Source organism: Dioscorea cayenensis, chromosome 26, assembly GCF_009730915.1.
Source record: "Dioscorea cayenensis subsp. rotundata cultivar TDr96_F1 chromosome 26, TDr96_F1_v2_PseudoChromosome.rev07_lg8_w22 25.fasta, whole genome shotgun sequence".
Lineage (NCBI taxonomy): Eukaryota > Viridiplantae > Streptophyta > Magnoliopsida > Dioscoreales > Dioscoreaceae > Dioscorea > Dioscorea cayenensis.
Genome location: NC_052496.1, coordinates 1213627 through 1231838, shown reverse-complemented (window position 1 = coordinate 1231838; position 18212 = coordinate 1213627). Strand labels below are relative to the sequence as shown.

The following is an 18212-nucleotide window of genomic DNA, read 5'->3' as shown; positions in this document are numbered from 1 at the left end:
ACTAAAGATAAAACCGGGGAATGAAGTAATAAAGGGTAAGCTTCTTCAACAAAAAAGAAAAAAAGTACTACACACAAATTACAAGCCACAATCAGTAGATTCCTACAACGAAATATTGAGCACTGCATAATCTTAGTACTTGTCTCCTATGTTGCAATCTCAAGTACAAACATTAATGCAGAATAGAAGGACTGCTGAATACTCTCAAACGCGTCTTCTCTACTCCAACTTAGGAACAATTCACAGCAATAGCATAATTGCGGGTGCAGCCATCCAAGACGCATCAGGTTTGCGCTTCCTCCATGAATGCTTCTAACAGCAACCAGAAAACCAAATTTATTAAGCTCCAAATCAAATAAAAACCAAACGAGGGAAAAGACACAAGCCAATCATACAGGGATTCATCCAAACAATGTATGGCATGAAGAGAAATAGTAATCAGGAGCTCTTAGGACAATCAAAGGGCCAAAATACATTATTATATCCTAGGCACCCATTCCTTCCCAAACATAAAGGCAAAGCAAAAACCTTGAGTACAGCATAATTCAGTATTTCAACTTTCACTGTCAGTACTGGGGATTACAGGTGGATTACCTCAATTTTCTTCTGGTTCCAGTGAATCATCAGAATCACTTCTTTCAGCTTCACCATTGTTCACTGCAGCCTCCACAGGGATGGCATCAGGTTTTGGGGCAGGTGCTGGATTGGCCTTTACTCGCTCGCCCCCTGAAAGCAAGCCTGCTTTGTTAGAGATTTACAAACAAATAGTTGTCTAAAAGTGCTTTGTCATCCATGACATGACTGAATTAAGACAACGGTCTGGATGGCTGCGTCCAGAAAAATAAATATATTGTTTCACCTTATATAATGCATATTCAATTGGCTACAAGTCTTTTTTTTTTTTTTTGCATCAACTACTAATCATATTGATAAGTGTTCTAGTGTTGATAGTCCATAAGTAAGTCTCTAATTGCAATCTTACAACTAATAAATCTAGCAAGCATGTTTTCATTAGAAGAAATGTGTTGAGTCACAGGATAGACCATGAATATGATTCTCTACTGTTCCACCAGACATTATGTTCAGCAGATCTTTCTCCACGCGCTGGACAAGTTCAGGCTGCAGAGTAAAGAGTCTTGCGTAAGAAAACAAAATATGACCAATCATATGGAAAACAAATAAACAAATGAGTTTAATGTCATACATTCAGATCAGGTTCTCTGCGGAACCTTCGCTTCCGAGCATCTCTCATGGGAGGGGTAAGGCCATGTTTGCACTCAATCCCTTCGGGAGCAGGATCTCCTTCTTCCCTTACCATGATTATCTGCCTAACACTCATAAGATGAGAATCTAATCCCCATATGGTCATTTGATTGTGTAATACATGGGAATTGGAGTGTGTATAACCTGACCAATGTCAGCCGTTTTTATTAGCACATTATCATCATATGTTTTGTAGGATTCCACCACAGTAGGGAGATCCAAGAGGGAGGCAGAAAACTTTTCATTGCCAATTTGAAATGTACCACTCCTTCCATCCTCTGCATGCAAAATATATATATATATATATATATATATCACAAGAAAAAGGCTGTATAAAGATTTCAACAGGCAATTAAATGGGTCTATGTGTTCACACTCACGAACACAAGCTAGACATTGTCTTGGGGGAAAAAATAATATAGCATGGAAAAAACTATTTTTTTAAAAAAAAGGTCTAAATTCCATATAACATGTAATTGCAATTGACTTGACAAGTGACTCTCCGTCTCCTAAGAAACTGCTGTCAGATCCAAGTTTAACCAGGAAAGTAGAAAATTTTAGTTTCAAACCTCTACATCAAACACTTCACTCTGATTATATTAGAATAATTAAACATAGGAAGGATCACTGGATCAGGGTCTCCGGTATCGTATCCAATGATCCCCAATGCTCTTAATAAATGACTAGGTCGTTCTCAATAGAGCATGACCATCCACTTGGGATTTATCATACTATCATCCTATGAAACAAAAATCAAACTTTGAGAGCATGCTGCATGACATGAATAAATGGAGACCTGACGCCAAAGATAAGTATCAATAGAGAAAGATTGATTTCATGATGATCGATAATACTCTATCAACAAGTGTGTATATGCAAACTATGGAAACAGTGTCAGGCATTGATGGTAATTAGTACCCGTGAAGGAAAGATCAAGTGAGGCATCCTCGGACGAAGAAGAAGCGGAACTGTCGTTCAAAAGGCGTTCGATCCTTTCGGAAACAGACGGAGGGACCCGGAGAATGAACTGTTCTTCCATCCCCCACAATCAAACACTCTAATCTCCTCCTGACTCCAAACCTACAAAATCATCATCCCAATTCCCAAATATAACTGAAGAAATAGGGTTTTCAATTGAGGCCGTTCGGGAGTTTTGCGCTTTTGCTTACCAGAGGCCCGCGTACGATCCAAAAGACGAGAGAGAGACGCGAAAGAGAAAGAGAGAACACTGATTTTTTTCCCTCTTTCGTGAGTCAAGAGAGAGTAGGGAATTTTTTTTTTTTTCTTCTTTGAGAGTCCCAAGAGAGAAGTGTGGGAGATGATTAGGGTTTTTTAATATTTTATTCTATTTTTAAATATTTTATATAAAATTAAAACTTTAAATATTAAATTTAATTATATTTTAAATATTTTTAAAATCAACGAATATATATAAAATAAAAATTTTAAATAAAATATTTAATTAATTATGTTTTTTTAATTATTAAAATATAAGTTATATTATTTTTTATCATTATTAATTATTATAATATATTTTTTAAATATTTTATTATTGACCCCGATTCAACCCAATCGAACATATCGACCCTGATCCTGAACTTGATCGGGTCAATGTCCAGATCGGATTTGACTACTATGGTATATACTTTGACAATGCGTTATACACGCTATTTTATTTCAATGCTAAAACACTTTCCAAAAAAATAAAAAATAAAAATATTATGCATTCAGTTTGATCTTTTCATCTTTGCTTCATGAGATATTTGTTATTGATAGATTCACAAAACAAACTATGCCTCTATCATTCTTTTTATTTGATCGAGATTCACATTTATAGTCAAACCATCAAAAAGAATTTAAAAGAAATTGAAACAACTAGAGTCATATGTATAATATGTGAGAGCAAGTTTATGCTAATAGGATGATACCAAGATTGGGTATATATAATATATGTAAATTAATCAATAAATATATACCAAATTTGGGCTAAAGATTCTGGGTCTTGTATGAAAAAAAAAAAATAGGCCCAATGACTAGAGGACCAGTTAACTGGGCCAGAGGCCTACCTGTAACCGGCCTAGTCCACCGTAAAAATAGGCCCAATGAAGTACAGGTTGGTTATTGTTTCCGGGCCGGCACGCGTGTTAGCTGACCCGGCTCGGGCCCAAAATGGGCAGGATGACAAAACAGGAATCGTGAGGATCTAACGGTCGACGGGAACTGTGGGAAGGCTTTTTGTTGAACTTGAGACGCACGCCTTCGTCTTCGCCTTCGCCATAACTAAATCAAAAATAAAGAAAAAGAAAAACGCATATAAAAATCCCAATATGTTTAATTTCTCCTAAAATTTGCTCCCAAGTTAACCGTGAATTCGGCCTCCGGCAACAACAGCTTCACAGCAAAGAAACGAATCTTGCTCTTATTTTCTTCTTCTTCTTCTTCTTCTTCTTCTTCGATTAATTTCGAGGTGCTGCAATCATCGTCCAAAGGTGCGTGCAAATTATTTTTTTCCTTCTCTTTCTCGTTGCAATTTGATTAGCAGTGTGGTTTGGTGTCTATGCTTGGTTTGGGCTGTTTCGCAGGTTTTGATCGCTCGATGATCTTTCCTTTTTTTTCTCTGATATATTGTTTTTCCTCCGCTGGTCTGGTTCACTTTATATGGTGTTAATATAAAAAGGTTATTTTTTTTTTTTTATGGTGATTTCTGTTTCTTGGAGTTTTTTGTTTCTATGTTGTTTAATGATTGGACATTAGGACATTAGAACTGGTGTCCTGGGGATTCTTTGTGATGATGAACTCATGGTGATTAGTTAGTATTTGAAGAAACCAGTGAGCATCGGTGTTTTTGATGCTACGGTTGTTGAGTGATCGCGATTGGTAACGATGGGTGTTGATCGTGTGATCATTCTTTTGTTTTGCAGGGATTCTTTGAACTCATTTCCTCGTGGATGATTCTAGAGAAACAAAGTTTATTTTATTTTCAGTTTTTTCAAAGAAAAAATTGATCCTGTTCCTGATCGTATTTGTTATTATTATTATTAATCTATTATTATTCGTATGTGAGTTCCTTGATTGCCAGTGTATGCGTGCAAGCTTTCTGTGTTGGATCAGGATCACCTGGAATTAGAAGTATGCAAGATTTCACACATAGCTACATGTACTTCTGCAACCTTATCTTGATTGCATCGTTTGATGTTTCTCTCTCATGAATCCTTCTAGAATAGATGACTCCTTGAAAAACAATTTCACTATATTTCATTCGATCCAGTCCTTTATTTTATTTATTTATTTATTTATTTTATGTTATTGCGTCTGTGACTTGATCTAAAGTTAGTTTTTTTTTAATTCCCAATCATTGGGCTGAGTTTCTCAAGTAATTTTAGTTTTGATACAGGTTCAATCATGAGATTGAAGAAAGGAAACAAGGTTGAGATCTTGAGCCTGAAGGAGGTACCCGTGCACTCCTGGCGCTGTGCTAAGATCATCTCAGGGAATGGTCATACCTATCAAGTGCAGTATGATATCCCCTTATTTGACAGGGGTGATGCCATTGAAAGAGTACCGCGAAAGGCCATTAGGCCATGCCCTCCTCCAATAGATAGTCCTGGGAGTTTGGTCCCCGGTGATTCTGTTGAGGTCTTTGAAAATAACTCATGGAGTGTCGCAGAAGTGACAGAGGTTGCTTATGGAGGTTTGATCTCAGTTAGGATTCTTGGGGCAACTAAGGTTACCAGAGCCCACATGTCAAATATTCGGCTGCAGCAAGATTGGCAGGACAACAAATGGGTTGTTATTCATCAGGTAGTTGCACCTACATCTCATTTTATATTTTGCCATGAACCTTTTCTTAATTAAGGGATATGATTGGAGAGTTTTTTTTAATCGTTCAAATTGGCATTTATCAGGAAAGAGTTAGTTTGTGCATACTGCATCTCATGCAGATAGCATTCTTTTGTCCTCAAGTCATCTGAAAAATTCCTTGTCATTAATTAGGATTCTGGACTGTTCTCCTGTTCCTTTTATGGTTTTTACAATTTCATGATTTTTTTTTCAGGAGCCTAGGAAATGTGACAATGGAACCATAAAAGGACAGTCAAAGAATAGGAATGTAAGCAATGGGATGCCTCAGTCATGTCTTGAGTCGAGAAACTGTTCTGGAGATGGTTTATCTTTTGCCAAAAAACATTATGATGCTGCAGATTATGCCATCAACCTGAAGAAAAGATGCCGGATTTGTCTTCCACCTGTTGAGGATGGTATTGGAGCCTGTAGGATGATTGGAACTGTCAAGAAAGAGGGAAGATGCAAAACAATGACTGTAATGGCTTCATCAAAATCCCTAAAAAAGGTAAATGCCGTTGCTTCACCGTGTAAACTGCTCGGTGGAAACTACATGAATTCTTCCTTAAACAACAATAGGGCAACTGAATTTTTTGAAACAGACTCAGACTGGGCAAGGCCTAATGAAGACAGATATTTCTTTCTAGGGAGTTTAGACTCTAATGATTCTGAATCTGTTGGTAGTTGTAGTATTAGCAGTATTCCAAATGAGTCAGCTGATCATCCAGTAAGTAGTCCAACCCCTGAATTGGAAAGTCAAGATGATGAAGTGGAAGCTTTTATTGGGGCAGGAAGAGAAACATCTTGTTCTTACGAAGACTTGGCAGCTGAAGTCCATCGTCAAGAATTACATGCCTACAAATGCACCATAATGGCATTATATGCATCTGGACCTTTAAGTTGGGAGAAGGAAAATCTGTTGACAGACCTTCGTCTCGTGCTTCATATATCGAATGATGAACACTTATTAGAGGTAAGGCATTTAGTGTCTTCCCATAACTCGTAGCAGGTTTAGTTAACTGAAAGTTCGTCCATGGCCATTGTCATGTTTCATATTTGTTCAATTCTTTTATATTTGTCTTGCTGCAACATAAAGCAGGAACGAACAAGTTCATTTTCAGTATCTAATATATGTAATTAAGAGTGAATTACTTTAGGAAGAAATTTTGTAATATAAAGTTTCATGCAAATCAATGAAATATTTTATACCTAAGGCATACTTAGCCAGATTTGTGATTTTTTTTTGTATAACTTTTGTCTCCTTGTATGGTTGTGATGTTGACATCATTGTGACTATAGTTTTAATTTGATTATAATCATTGCCAGGGAAAGAAATAATTGTAGCAATGACTTTAGAAACTTATCGAGTGAATATGTTAATCGAAAGTGATTTTGGTTTGTAATATTGAAATCGTTTTTCTGAATGAATTTGAAGCAGTTCCATCCATTAATTTTTTAGTTCATTAGCTTAACCTGATGAACTGCTGAGTAACCCTGTGCAAACTACAATGACAACAAGTTTAACTGCTGCATCTCTGACAACTAATTAAGTATTTCTTTCGTAAAACACCTAAAACACTCAACGATTATAGCAAATCTTGTAAGTTCCAGTAGGAAAGAACAAGGACCAATTTTAACTTTTGCTATGCCTATTATGAGCAAGCATCTACCTCATTAGGTTCGTGGTTTGGGGATTGAGCTGTCTCTTGCAGAGTTTAAAGCATTTGGCTTTGTTGGATCATTTTTTCAGTTTGTTGGTTTGATCAATAGGTACAACACTGTTAAGACATCTTCTATTTGAGGACATATTTGATACTTCAAATGCCTTTTTCAGGCCAATGTAGGAGGTTTGTATTGTTGCTTCCAAAGGTTCAAGATGATGGTGGGCTTTGTCACCACTCTTGCACTTCAGACAGTATGCAACATTTCCATCTGGTTGTTGCAAGTTGCAACTAAGTCAGTATGGTTTGTTTTTTTTATTTTTAATTTTTTATCTTTACTTCTATTTCTTATTTTTTTCAGGCATGTCTGTCTGCCTGCAATACATGCTTTATAGAAATAAACTCAATTCCTCGAATATACCAGCTAGTCTTTCAACTTGGATTCTTGAAAGTTTCACTTGCAGATCTATTGAAGCGTGCTATGCATTGTTTTCTTTTGCATTTCAAGGAAGGATGGTGGTGGATTTGTAAGCTTAAACTAAGGATTGATTCAACTATTATCAGAACTTGATAATTGTTAGTAGCTGCAACCCACATTGGTTTAAAATATTATCCTTTTTTTTCAAACAGAAGCTGGAATAGTAAGCCGAGTTTTATGCACTTAGGGATTCTAAAAGATCTCAAAATTTTCTGGTCTTTATTGACGGACATCTTTCGATTTTGGAGGATAGGATAAGATATCGGCTATTCTTTACTTTAAACCTTATGTAAAAAACTTATTGCAAGTCAATGCTATGAAATGTCCTTCAGGCATAGATGATTGAGATAATACTTCAAATTCTATAAGGAAAAGCTGCTTCAACTCAAGTGTTGTAATTTACTCACTAGAAGTGAAAGCATGCCTGCAACTAGTATATTTTTCTAACTTGCTAATTTCTAGAAACAGAAGATAAACTAGTTTCTTGTTGGCAATTTAATTCTTTTGGTTTAACTTTATGCGGCCAATGCTATATGCTTTTTTTGTTTTTCTTCTAATTGTTTGTTATGCAAAATAACTTAAATGTTTACCACTGGGCAAAGCTAAGCCTGTTTTGTTTGAGGAACTCTTGCTTTTGTCTGGGGTTTTCGCATACCAATTGTTGACATATGTAAGTCTTCTTATAGTTGATGCAGCAAACCAATGAATGATTTATACATGGTATTTAATTATGAAGTTCTGAAGATGGGAAAGCATTTCTGTGGTATAGGAACTATATCTTTAGATGGCGCTTGTAATCAATGAAGTGAATTATGGATCCCAGGTGAGATTGGTACAGATATGTGGTAGAAATTTCAGCTTCATCACAGCTCATAGCCTCTTGGTATGTCTCCAATCATATATTCTCCCCCAAATGTTTGCCCCTTAATTCTTAAATTTCTATATCCTTGACCTTGATCAAATTTATAAATTTTATTTGCTCAGTGTCTATTTCAAAATTTCATGAATCGAGCAATCATTAAGAAATTTTGCCAATTATATTTATATTAAACATGTTATTTCTATTATCAGTAACAGTATTGTTTTCAGCTAACACATGTGGCTGATTTTTTACTTGTACCCTTTTGAGCAACCATGATCATATATACCAACTATTTGTTTATTTTATCAGACAATATAAAAATCACGGATAGGATTATCTGATGTCAAAACTAGTTGTGGAGAAATGTAGCAATTATTCTATTGTGGATGCCTTCCTGCATGTAAGGAGGCTTGATGTACTATTGTGGTATTGCTTCCGCTTATTGCTTCCGCTTCTAGCTGGGTTTTCATCTTTTAATGCACTAAAGTTTGAGGAATGAAATATATGCTACTTGAGATTCAAGGCCATTAATGTCTGAATAGATGGGTTTTTGAATGAGAGGAACAACATTTTCTGTGCCACAACCTATCCAGAATAGCTCCTCAGGTTTCTTTTCATTCGGTTAGCTCATATAAATCTTGGCAATTTTTTTCAGTTAAGCATGTTGTGCTCAAATCCTATAGGGTGTTGCTTTCCTTGGTCAAGGATGCTTTGATTTTCTTTCCCCTGTTTAATTTCTTCAGTCTCATTTACATAATCTAGTTAGAGCACATGTTCTCTTTGAGTCTTAGTAATCCAGGATCTTCATCTTTTATTCAGCCTCAAGTTGAAAGTGGAAGACTCTTACCAATGGGCCGAGGCACTTACAGAAACAACAGTGGATTGGTTTCTCAGCATTGTGAGTGTATTTCTCTCTCTTTTATTAATATTATGGACTAATTCCTGCAGAGCATGATTCAACAGGTTCATGTGAAAGGTATTCCTTGTATACTTTAAGTATTCATTTTTATGGCAGTTTGCGACTTTTATCTAATTATCATCCTTGCTGCTTTGGTACTAAACTGTATCTTGAGTTCTATTCAAGCTTCAATGCTTCTGTTGTGATTGAAAATGTTTCATGTACTGTCATGTGGATGGAATTGTTGCAACAAACTCTGGTTGTTGTATTTGCTCATAATCATGCTTGTGATCAAGGTAACATTGTTACTTGCCTTGAGAGATACAGCTATTGATGGATGAAAGTCCGGTATAAAGATATTGTGATGGTACATTTTGTCTTCTCATCATTATAATTGTTTTAGTTGTAAGTATCTATAGCAGCAAAGGTTTTGGTCTCATGAATAGCCTTACCGCATGTGTTTTGGTTTACTTGTAATTGTTTGATCATTGATTGTGATGGCAAGGAATTTTGCTGGCTTATTCTGCTTGAAGAATGATAGCATACTTTACTCTTTTCTTTTGGTCCACCTACTGTTACTTTTAGTGATGTTTTTCATTTTATTGTCGTCTCTTTGGCTGGCATATTTAAACTACTTACTGTTGATCTGGGCCTGGTTCATGCATGCCTTCATCTTGTCTTGTACTGTTGTCAGGTCTTAAGTCCGAACTGGACAGATATATAATATTGTCAGGTGAAAGCAACATGGAACTGTGGAACATGGACAAATTGGAATGTAAGAAGATTAACGCCAGCTTTCCATTATCTCATATCTTTCTGATAATCATTGGTTCATATAATAAGCTGTTTCTTGGTTTAATTTTTTGGAGACTTGTGCGGAAGAGGGAGTTTTTATCAGAAACTTTGATGGTAAAGCTGTGTTCCTGAGATTGAGATAAATTGTAGTGTGAGCTTAAATTCAAATACTGCCTCCATTCTTTAAAAGTTTTATTTGCATGCCTCTTGCAGGGTTACAAAGTATTGGATTGGACCTCTGTTAGGACGGACCTATAAACTCCGATTGGTATCACTTCCAAGTTCCAACACCGGCTGATGGTTGGTTGTCTCTCTTTTCCTTTGAATCTTGATGAGTGCACGGTCTTCTCATGTATTGTTATATGACGTGTACCTTGCACAAAGAGATAGGAGTGGGGAACTGCTTTAAGCTTCTTCTCTTCTGTAGGAATTCTACCCTGAATAAAATTGTAAATATGTGCAAGCTTGAGTTATATGTATTCCATTGAAAATATATCGACAATGGTGCGTCCAAAAGAATCATCATCATCATCATCATGGCAATTGAGTATACGCATATTGATAGGGAGAAAAGGGAGTGGTGAATCAATGTTAACCCAGTCTTAGGAGTGGGATGAAGTTGGTGCCCCCTGACTGTGTTTCCTTGGGTGGCGATCAGGTCAGACCGTGTCTGTTGATGTGGTTATGATGTTCACTTTTTAGTCAGCGAAGAAATGTTTGGCTGGCTCTGGCTCTAGCTCTGGCTCCTGTGTACAAGCAGATCAGGATAAATCGTTTTTATTGCTAACCCAACATTTTTTACAGTTTTTAAGAATCTTAGTTAGAAATGAGTGCTTCCATGTGGATAAACAAACGGAGCGCATCTATCTATGACTCTGTACGGATATGGTTCCTCAAAGCGAGAAGAGGACCCAAGAGATCCCTCTCCCGTGAAAAGGCTGCCTGAAAAGAATTCCCTTTTGTTCACAAACTCCACAACAGTTATGAAAGGTCCAAGACTCTGAAAGGAGTGTGTGCAACGGCATTTGCGTGTTGTTGTCCCACAACCAGCCACTCACACTAATAACTAATAAGGCCATGCGTACGTACATATTAATTGATATTTAAAACTTTTATTAAATTACAGTGTACTGATAAAATAAATCAGCACTGGCTGGTCATTACTAATTAATTAACGAGGTTAATGCTGTTTCAACTCACTTAAGCTTTCGTGCTCATCCAATTCAATTCCATGCATATATATATATATATATATATATATATATACTGGCTAACAAGGAGAATAAAGCTTAACCAAGATGATCTTCACTAATTAATGAGGTCAGTTGAAGTGATTAATATGAATTAGATAGTTTCAGCTGGATAGAGGACTGGCACTAGCATCAACAACTATAATAAATGAATGAATGAATGAATTGATAGGCCGTCATGATCTGCAGTTATTCTGATGGTTATAATGAACAAGGGGATAGCAGAACGGTGTGGCATCCATGTGTTGATGTCCGTCCTATATATATGTGCAATATTTATAATGGCTTCAAACGAATGCCAGCTCTGATAAATTGTGATCCGTACGTAAATATTTGAAAACCTGTCTAAACAAGGCCTGGATTAATTGCCATTATAGTTGATGCTTATTCATGCTAATGCTAGTGCTGGAGTAACGGAGTTTATGTTGATGCAGTGCAGTCCAGGCCATGGCTCGTATGGTCGGTAGGTAGGCAGATGTCGTTTGGTGCCAGCTTACCATTTCTATATATATATATCCTCATTGCTGATTACTAATTGCTAATTGCTAATTGCTATGGGAATTGGTGGTGGGAGGAGAGCATGCACTTTGTAAACTTTGTCCAACTGAGTGGGCCCTTTGTCCTCTCATCCTTGTCTACAATTGATGCTGTCGTCTACCCCTCGATCTGCTCCAATGTTCTCCTCTATCATTTCACATACATCATAAATACATCTGCTCCCATGCACTGGAACAGAACCCCTGCACTTTGCATGCTCACAACCAGCTAGCATTTCCATTGCTTACCACTTTTTTTCAGCTAATTAATAAAAATAATTAAACAGATAAATAAACACATGTACAACCTAGCTGTTCGCAAACCACGTACTATTAATTATTATAACAAATATAAAAGGCCAAAATAACCATCAAAGTATCATGCTGAAATAGGAACAACAAAGAGACAAAACTTCATATTTAATGTGTGTGTGGATGTATATACACACACACCGTCTTAAGCAAATCAAGTAGTAATTATACATTTGAACGTTGTCTTATAAAATTTCAACACAAGTGAGTGAGAATTCAGTCTAAATTTCTCTTCCGATACATACAAAAGTACCATAGAAGAAAAGGAAAAACAAAAGATCAACGAGAAATGTTACATCATATGATAAGAGTTCCATAAAGAGAGGAGGAGCAGCAGCAGCAAAAGCAAACTACTTCTTTGTTAATTGCTGCTTTCTTCTTTTAAAAGTACAAAGGGAATTAATTCCTAGCATAGATATATATATATATATATATATATACGTGTGTATGTGTGTGCACCTGAAAAGAAATAATAATAATAATAATAATAAATAAGCTAATTAATAAGAAAGGAAAAGGATGGAGATTGCATGTGAGCGGTCACGTGGAAGCGTGATCGTGTCGGGGTGAAGACAAATGGCGGAAGATGATGGGTGAACCGTAGCGAGGGTAAAGGAGCATGAGGACGGTGGGCTCGTGGACGTAGCTTGGCGCCAGCCGAAACCAGAACCTCTGCAAAAGTATAGCCACTGTCAGTTTGGCCTCCATGAGAGCCAGGTTCTGTCCTATGCATGTGCGCGCCCCCAGCCCGAAGGGGATAAAAGCCGCCGGGTGTTTGGCGGCGCGTGCCACGCCCTCAGAGAACCTCGCCGGATTGAACTCCGCCGCGTCAGGACCCCACAGGGTGGTGTCGTGATGGACGGCAATGATGGGGATGAGCAGCTCAGTGCCGCGCGGGATCTGGTACCCCCCGAGGTCGACGTCTGCTCTGGCGGTTCGAATGGTGGCCACGGCCGGGGGGTAGAGCCTCAAAGTCTCGTAGAGCACCATACCCAAAGTCTTGAGCTTGGAGAGGTGGTCCCTGGTGGGAATGTCACATGGCCCGCACACGCTGAGCACCTCGTGGCGCGCATTCTCCTGCCAGTCCTGGTGCATGGCGAGGAGAACGGTGGCCCAGGTGAGGAGGCTGGAGGTGGTCTGCTTGCCAGCGAAGAAGAATGTCTTGCACTCCTCCATTATGTCTTGGACACTGATGATCATGTTGCTGCTGCCTCTCAGCTTCCTGCTCTCATCTATCATCAGGCCCAGCAGGTCCTTTGCTCTCCCATCCTCCCCTGCAGTCTTCTCTTCATCTTCATGATCGTCCTTCCGTTTAAAGATTAGCCTCACTAATTTGCTCCTTATTTCTTTCTCTAGCCTCCATGAGATGGTGTTCTTCTTTGTCGGTAAATATCTACGACACAAGAAATTAATATTAATTATAAATGTGTATGTGATGATCATGAGTACTACTAGCTGTGTATATGTATCTATGTGTCATGTGTACGTGCAGTGTGTGTATGTTTGTTGCGTGCACGTAGTTATAGATATATATATATATATATATGGTAGCTAGTCTGCGCAAAATGATGATGATTATTAATAATTAACAAACCTGTAGCCGGGAATGAGGACTTTGTAGAAGGCCTCAGCTGCAAAGAGCATCTGCTGAGCTTGCAATTGGAAAACGGCCTTGCCGTCTTCATAGCTTCTACCAAACACTGTTTGGCTGATGGTATCCTCGGTCAAGCTGTGGAACCAATCATAGACATCTATCTCAAACTCTCCTGATGATGATTTGGACGACCAGTTCTCCACCATCTCTACCATGCGCTTGCCAATCAGCGGCATCAACAGCTGATGACAATACATATTACATACACATGCATAACCTTAATTAACATAAATAATGCACGAAATTTACATTAAAATTAATATTTTCATCCTATTTTCTTTTTTTTTTTAATGTTTTTATTTTGTTAGTACGTACTTTGAGATTATCCATGTGGAATGTTGGGTTGATGACCTTCCGATGGTGAGCCCATTTCTGGCCTCGGAGGCTGACGAGGCCCTCGCCTTCGAGCTGCCGGACCAGAGGATGAGCTTCATATCGTTCGAAGTATTCGGATCGAGACACGAAGATCTCTCGGATGAGGTCCGGATCGGCGACGGTGAGACGAGCTACGGGTCCAAACCAGAGAACAAATGTGGAGCCTGCAACAACATGCATCACATGTATATATATATATATATATATATCACCAATTACTTATAATTAATTACCTTATCATTAATAATTTGGGTCATCATCATCCATCCTTATCTATATTTCTTTTCTCTTCTCATCTAGCAGATGCATAATTAACAGTAGGAGCTAAGCAATATATATATATATATTTCGATATATAATTAATCCCCAAAATATTAATACTCATCTCAGCTAGCCGGGGTGACAAAGGAAAAGAGGTCAACCATTTGATAGCCTAATGGTATGACATCAAAGTGTAAGGGGGAGATCATAGGTTCAAATCTCTCCCCAACAAGATCTGCTCCATGCATCGCTCACCCGGGATTTCATAATATTCTTATACATCGTATATATATCGACATCCCAAGATTCAGATCTGTTTATATTCATAAAAAAAGACGATTATCGTCTATTATTAAAAAAACAAAAAAAAAAAAAAAAAACAAACAAAGGAAAAGAGAGGCAATTGCATATTGAATTTGAAAAATATTTAGACACAGCTAGAACGTCTCTGAAGTATATATATATATATAATAATAATAATAATAATTTAAGTGCGACCATAATAGGACTCGATCAGAAAAGGGGCAGGACAACCGCAATGTATGTATCGGGACGGCCAGAAGATACAGAGTTAAGCACAGAGCAAGAGAATTTTGTATACTTGGACTAAAAAAGAATTTCAATTTTAACTTAGAAAAAATCAAAAAAGAAAAAAAAATTAATTTAGCAAAGCAAAAGTAGAAGAAAAAAAAAAAGATGGCATGTCATAATACAAGATGATGACTCGAGTCGAGAAGGAACAACTGTTGATACAACTGTACTGGTGGAACTCACAGACATCGGTTAACTGACAGAAAAGAAAGATTCAAATTAAAAGAAGGGGAGAAAATTAATTAAAGATATATACCAAAAATCTTCTTCCAGTGGTGGTAGAAGGAGAGAACTCTGGGCAAGATGTTGTGAGAATTGCAAGGCAGCATGGGCTTGGAGGAGGCTTCAAATATCAAAGTGACCATCTCCTTCATATTACCAATGAAAAAGCGGTATGAAGGTCCTTTTATCCCTTGCCTTGAGAAATGCTTTTCGATCCTCTTTGGTCTCAAGTAAAACACCTCCATGATCTTCATCACTATCACCAAGCTCAGAGCTAGCCAGACTAGTGGCCATATCCAAGCCCACAACCAAGTCAACAACGTGTCTTTCATTCTTCTTCTTCTTCTTCTTCTTCTAGCCACTCCTCCTTAATTTCTTACTTAATGATCAGAAGTACTAGTGTTGCCACTGATAAAACTATTGGATTACAATCAATGAGCTCAGTGTAGACAAAGAACTGAAGAAGAGAGACAGAGAGATGCTTAGCTTGAATATTCCTCCAAAGAAATATATACATATACATACATAATATAATAATAAAAAGAAAGAAAGAAAAAAAAAGGGGAGGAAGATGTTGAAGAGCGTAGGGAGAGAAATTAAGGAGTCCTGGATGCAATGGCGTTTTATAGAAAGGCCGGCGGCATTGGGGCAGCCGCCATTTTAACTCCTGATGATCAAAATAACCCGGACAAAAGCCATATTGACAGGCATGCCCCCAATTGTTCTCGTTCGTTGCTTCATTCGATGACACAACGCTGCCTGCCTGCCTGCCACTCAAGACCTGGTTAACTATCGACTTACGCATACCCCTATCCACTTTTCTTCTTTATATATTTCTTTTAGAAGTTTTAACCAATGAATGCATCATTTGCCTGTCACGTGAATATATATATATATATAACATAAAAAATTCGAAATTTATCAATTCCCTGGATTGAAGCATTCCCTTGACATCTTTAAAAAAAAACTTCTCATCTGAACTCCATTCTCCGGAGTCTATTTTCCACTCGGCTTCCCTTGAAGCCATTATACGCCTTTCTATCATTAATCCGGGACCGCATTAGTGATCCAGAGGACATGAGAATTTGGACTTTGGAAAGTAATTAACATGTTTTTCTCAGTAATTAAGGTCCTTCTATCGGTTCTTTGTGAATAGAGAAATTTGATCACCCATTTATTCTCAATTTTGGAAAATGGGTTATTCCACCAAAATAATCAATTTTTTTTGTTGGCTTGCTCGGGATAATAAAAATCTAACCATCACCAACATAGTCAAGAAAAGATGTAATATTCGTTGTGCAACAGATACTTGTGTTCTGTGTCACAGAAATTCGAAACATATGGATCATCTCTTGCTCAACTGCAACTTCTCTACCGCATTTGGCACTTTATCAAACAAAATTTAGGCTTTACTCCCAACCAAGGTCCATTTCTAATGTCTGGACCTCTTGGATCCCATCCCTACATGAACAACACCGATTTTTATGGAATCTTCTATCTAGAGTTATTTTCTGTAATCTATGGTTTGAAAGAAATAATCATATTTTAAATTTACATGCTCTCACCATTCATTCTGTTATTGCCAAAATTATTCACATGCTACTTGTTTGGATTTCCACAGCTAAAGACCCGAGCTAGTGCTTCCCAAATGATTACATTTGGGAAGCTCAAGCACTCCCTTGATTTCCTGAGCACAAAATCAAATGACTAGTCCGTGCGGCCTTACCCCACCCATTGCTGAGGAGTGATTGACTCCCTCTACCAATTTGACAAGGCCTCGAATACCCGAGGGTGGACTTCGCCTTCTCAGTTGTTTTATTGCGTTATTGTTTTTCTGTGTTTTCTGGTTGGTTGTTGTTGTGGTGTGCTTCATCCATGGTGACTGTGTCGAATCTCTTGTTTGTGTTTTTTTTCTGTTCTGTTTTTTGAGTTTTTGTTTGTGTTTTGAGTTTTTGTTTGTTTCTATTCTGTCTGCAGCTTTTTTTTTTAATAAATGAGTTGTTTATTCATTTTATTCAAAAAAAAAAATTTCAATTCACAGTTACATTACCATAATATTTAAAAATAAATAAATAAACCACATATTCATTAAAAAGCGGGAATTAAAGTAATTCATCTACTCATAAAAATAAATAATTTAAAGTTTTCAAATAATTCCATTTATTTTTTTAAAAAAAAATAGATAAATCAACTCAATTAAACCCGAAAAAAACAAGAACTACAAACCCTCCCCCAAACAATTTCATTTGCCTTGTGATAAACTTGCTTTTGGGAATATCTACTTTTGTGCTCAGGCAGGTATCCAAAATAAAATTATTGTATTTATAAAAAAAAAACCGTATAAAAAAAATTATATATAATAGTCCCAAATTTCAATCTATCGACAATCAATCTAGTTTACACGTCATTAGCCCCACCCTTACCTGTCATCATGCTTCTCATGTGATTTTGGTGAAATTTTCGTTTGACTTCTCTTTGTTTCATGAATAATACTTCATTAATTTAAAAAGAAAAAAAATTAGATAAGTCACACTCATTAAAAGAAGAGAGTATAAAAATACTTCCATAATTTAGTGAGAAAAAAGTCAAGGTGGGAGTGGGTTATCCACCTTTGAAACAAAAATCAAACTTGTATCAAGCTATTTTTTTTTTTTTCAAAAACTTTTATTTATTTGGTGGTCAATTAAAAAAATTAATATATGTATATAAAAAAATTAAAACTGCTTTGTACATAGTATGATTATACTATGACGCACTCGGGCCAAAATCACAAGATTTTGATAGTTAACAGTACTAATTTTGAGTTTTTTGGGAGGGAAAAATGATTTAAATTCTACATAAAAAAATTAACTCCAAAATATTTAGACCCCATAAAAATCCAAAGAGCCAAAATAAAGACGGTTGATGTTCCTTGACGAACACAGGGGCTTGTTTTTTTTTTAAAAAAAAACACAACTTGATAATTATAAAAGAATAAAAATTATTTACGGCCATTCTATTCCATGGAGCACCAAGCAGAATAAAGCAAAGTTCATAGGAAACTTTTTATTTGGAGACAAGTTAATTAATTAATAATCATGATGTATAGTATTTTATTATTTTATTTGTTTGAATGAAACATAAAGGAAAATGGTATGAACATAATGAGATGCACAGTATTTTGATCTCTTTTATCCAATTATAATTGACATATATAGTAACTCAATCAATCACA

The 18212-nt window shown here is 36.7% G+C and overlaps 3 protein-coding genes across 13 annotated transcripts; 1 reads left to right on the top strand and 2 right to left on the bottom strand.

Moving 5' to 3' along the window:
- Nucleotides 1-2: 2 nt before the first annotated feature.
- Nucleotides 3-2551, bottom strand: LOC120253117 (transcription initiation factor TFIID subunit 7). 2 transcript variants are annotated; one of them, XM_039261406.1, is made up of 7 exons: nucleotides 2433-2551; nucleotides 2182-2343; nucleotides 1408-1541; nucleotides 1205-1324; nucleotides 1044-1119; nucleotides 595-726; nucleotides 3-309 (listed from the first exon to the last, which is right to left on the bottom strand). In XM_039261406.1, exons 2-6 carry the CDS (start codon nucleotides 2300-2302, stop codon nucleotides 596-598), a joined length of 582 nt encoding a protein of 193 aa, XP_039117340.1. In that variant the 5' UTR covers nucleotides 2303-2343; nucleotides 2433-2551; the 3' UTR covers nucleotides 3-309; nucleotide 595. The 2 variants fall into 2 exon arrangements, with proteins under 2 accessions (XP_039117340.1, XP_039117339.1); XM_039261405.1 differs by having other exon boundaries at nucleotides 22-312.
- Nucleotides 2552-3478: 927 nt separating this feature from the next.
- On the top strand, nucleotides 3479-10299 carry LOC120253154. 10 transcript variants are annotated; one of them, XM_039261466.1, is made up of 10 exons: nucleotides 3479-3752; nucleotides 4185-4420; nucleotides 4647-5064; nucleotides 5318-6076; nucleotides 6938-7059; nucleotides 8012-8125; nucleotides 8924-9002; nucleotides 9697-9777; nucleotides 9872-9911; nucleotides 10011-10299. In XM_039261466.1, the coding sequence occupies exons 2-6, from the start codon at nucleotides 4395-4397 to the stop codon at nucleotides 8037-8039; spliced, it is 1353 nt and encodes a 450-aa protein (XP_039117400.1). In that variant the 5' UTR covers nucleotides 3479-3752; nucleotides 4185-4394; the 3' UTR covers nucleotides 8040-8125; nucleotides 8924-9002; nucleotides 9697-9777; nucleotides 9872-9911; nucleotides 10011-10299. The 10 variants fall into 10 exon arrangements, with proteins under 10 accessions (XP_039117400.1, XP_039117399.1, XP_039117393.1 ...); XM_039261465.1 differs by having other exon boundaries at nucleotides 6938-7068; XM_039261459.1 differs by having other exon boundaries at nucleotides 6938-7340.
- Nucleotides 10300-12100: 1801 nt separating this feature from the next.
- LOC120253054 (cytochrome P450 734A1-like) lies at nucleotides 12101-15570 on the bottom strand. Its single transcript, XM_039261309.1, has 4 exons — nucleotides 15033-15570; nucleotides 13865-14088; nucleotides 13490-13731; nucleotides 12101-13288 (listed from the first exon to the last, which is right to left on the bottom strand). Exons 1-4 carry the CDS (start codon nucleotides 15328-15330, stop codon nucleotides 12436-12438), a joined length of 1617 nt encoding a protein of 538 aa, XP_039117243.1. The 5' UTR covers nucleotides 15331-15570; the 3' UTR covers nucleotides 12101-12435.
- Nucleotides 15571-18212: the final 2642 nt, after the last annotated feature.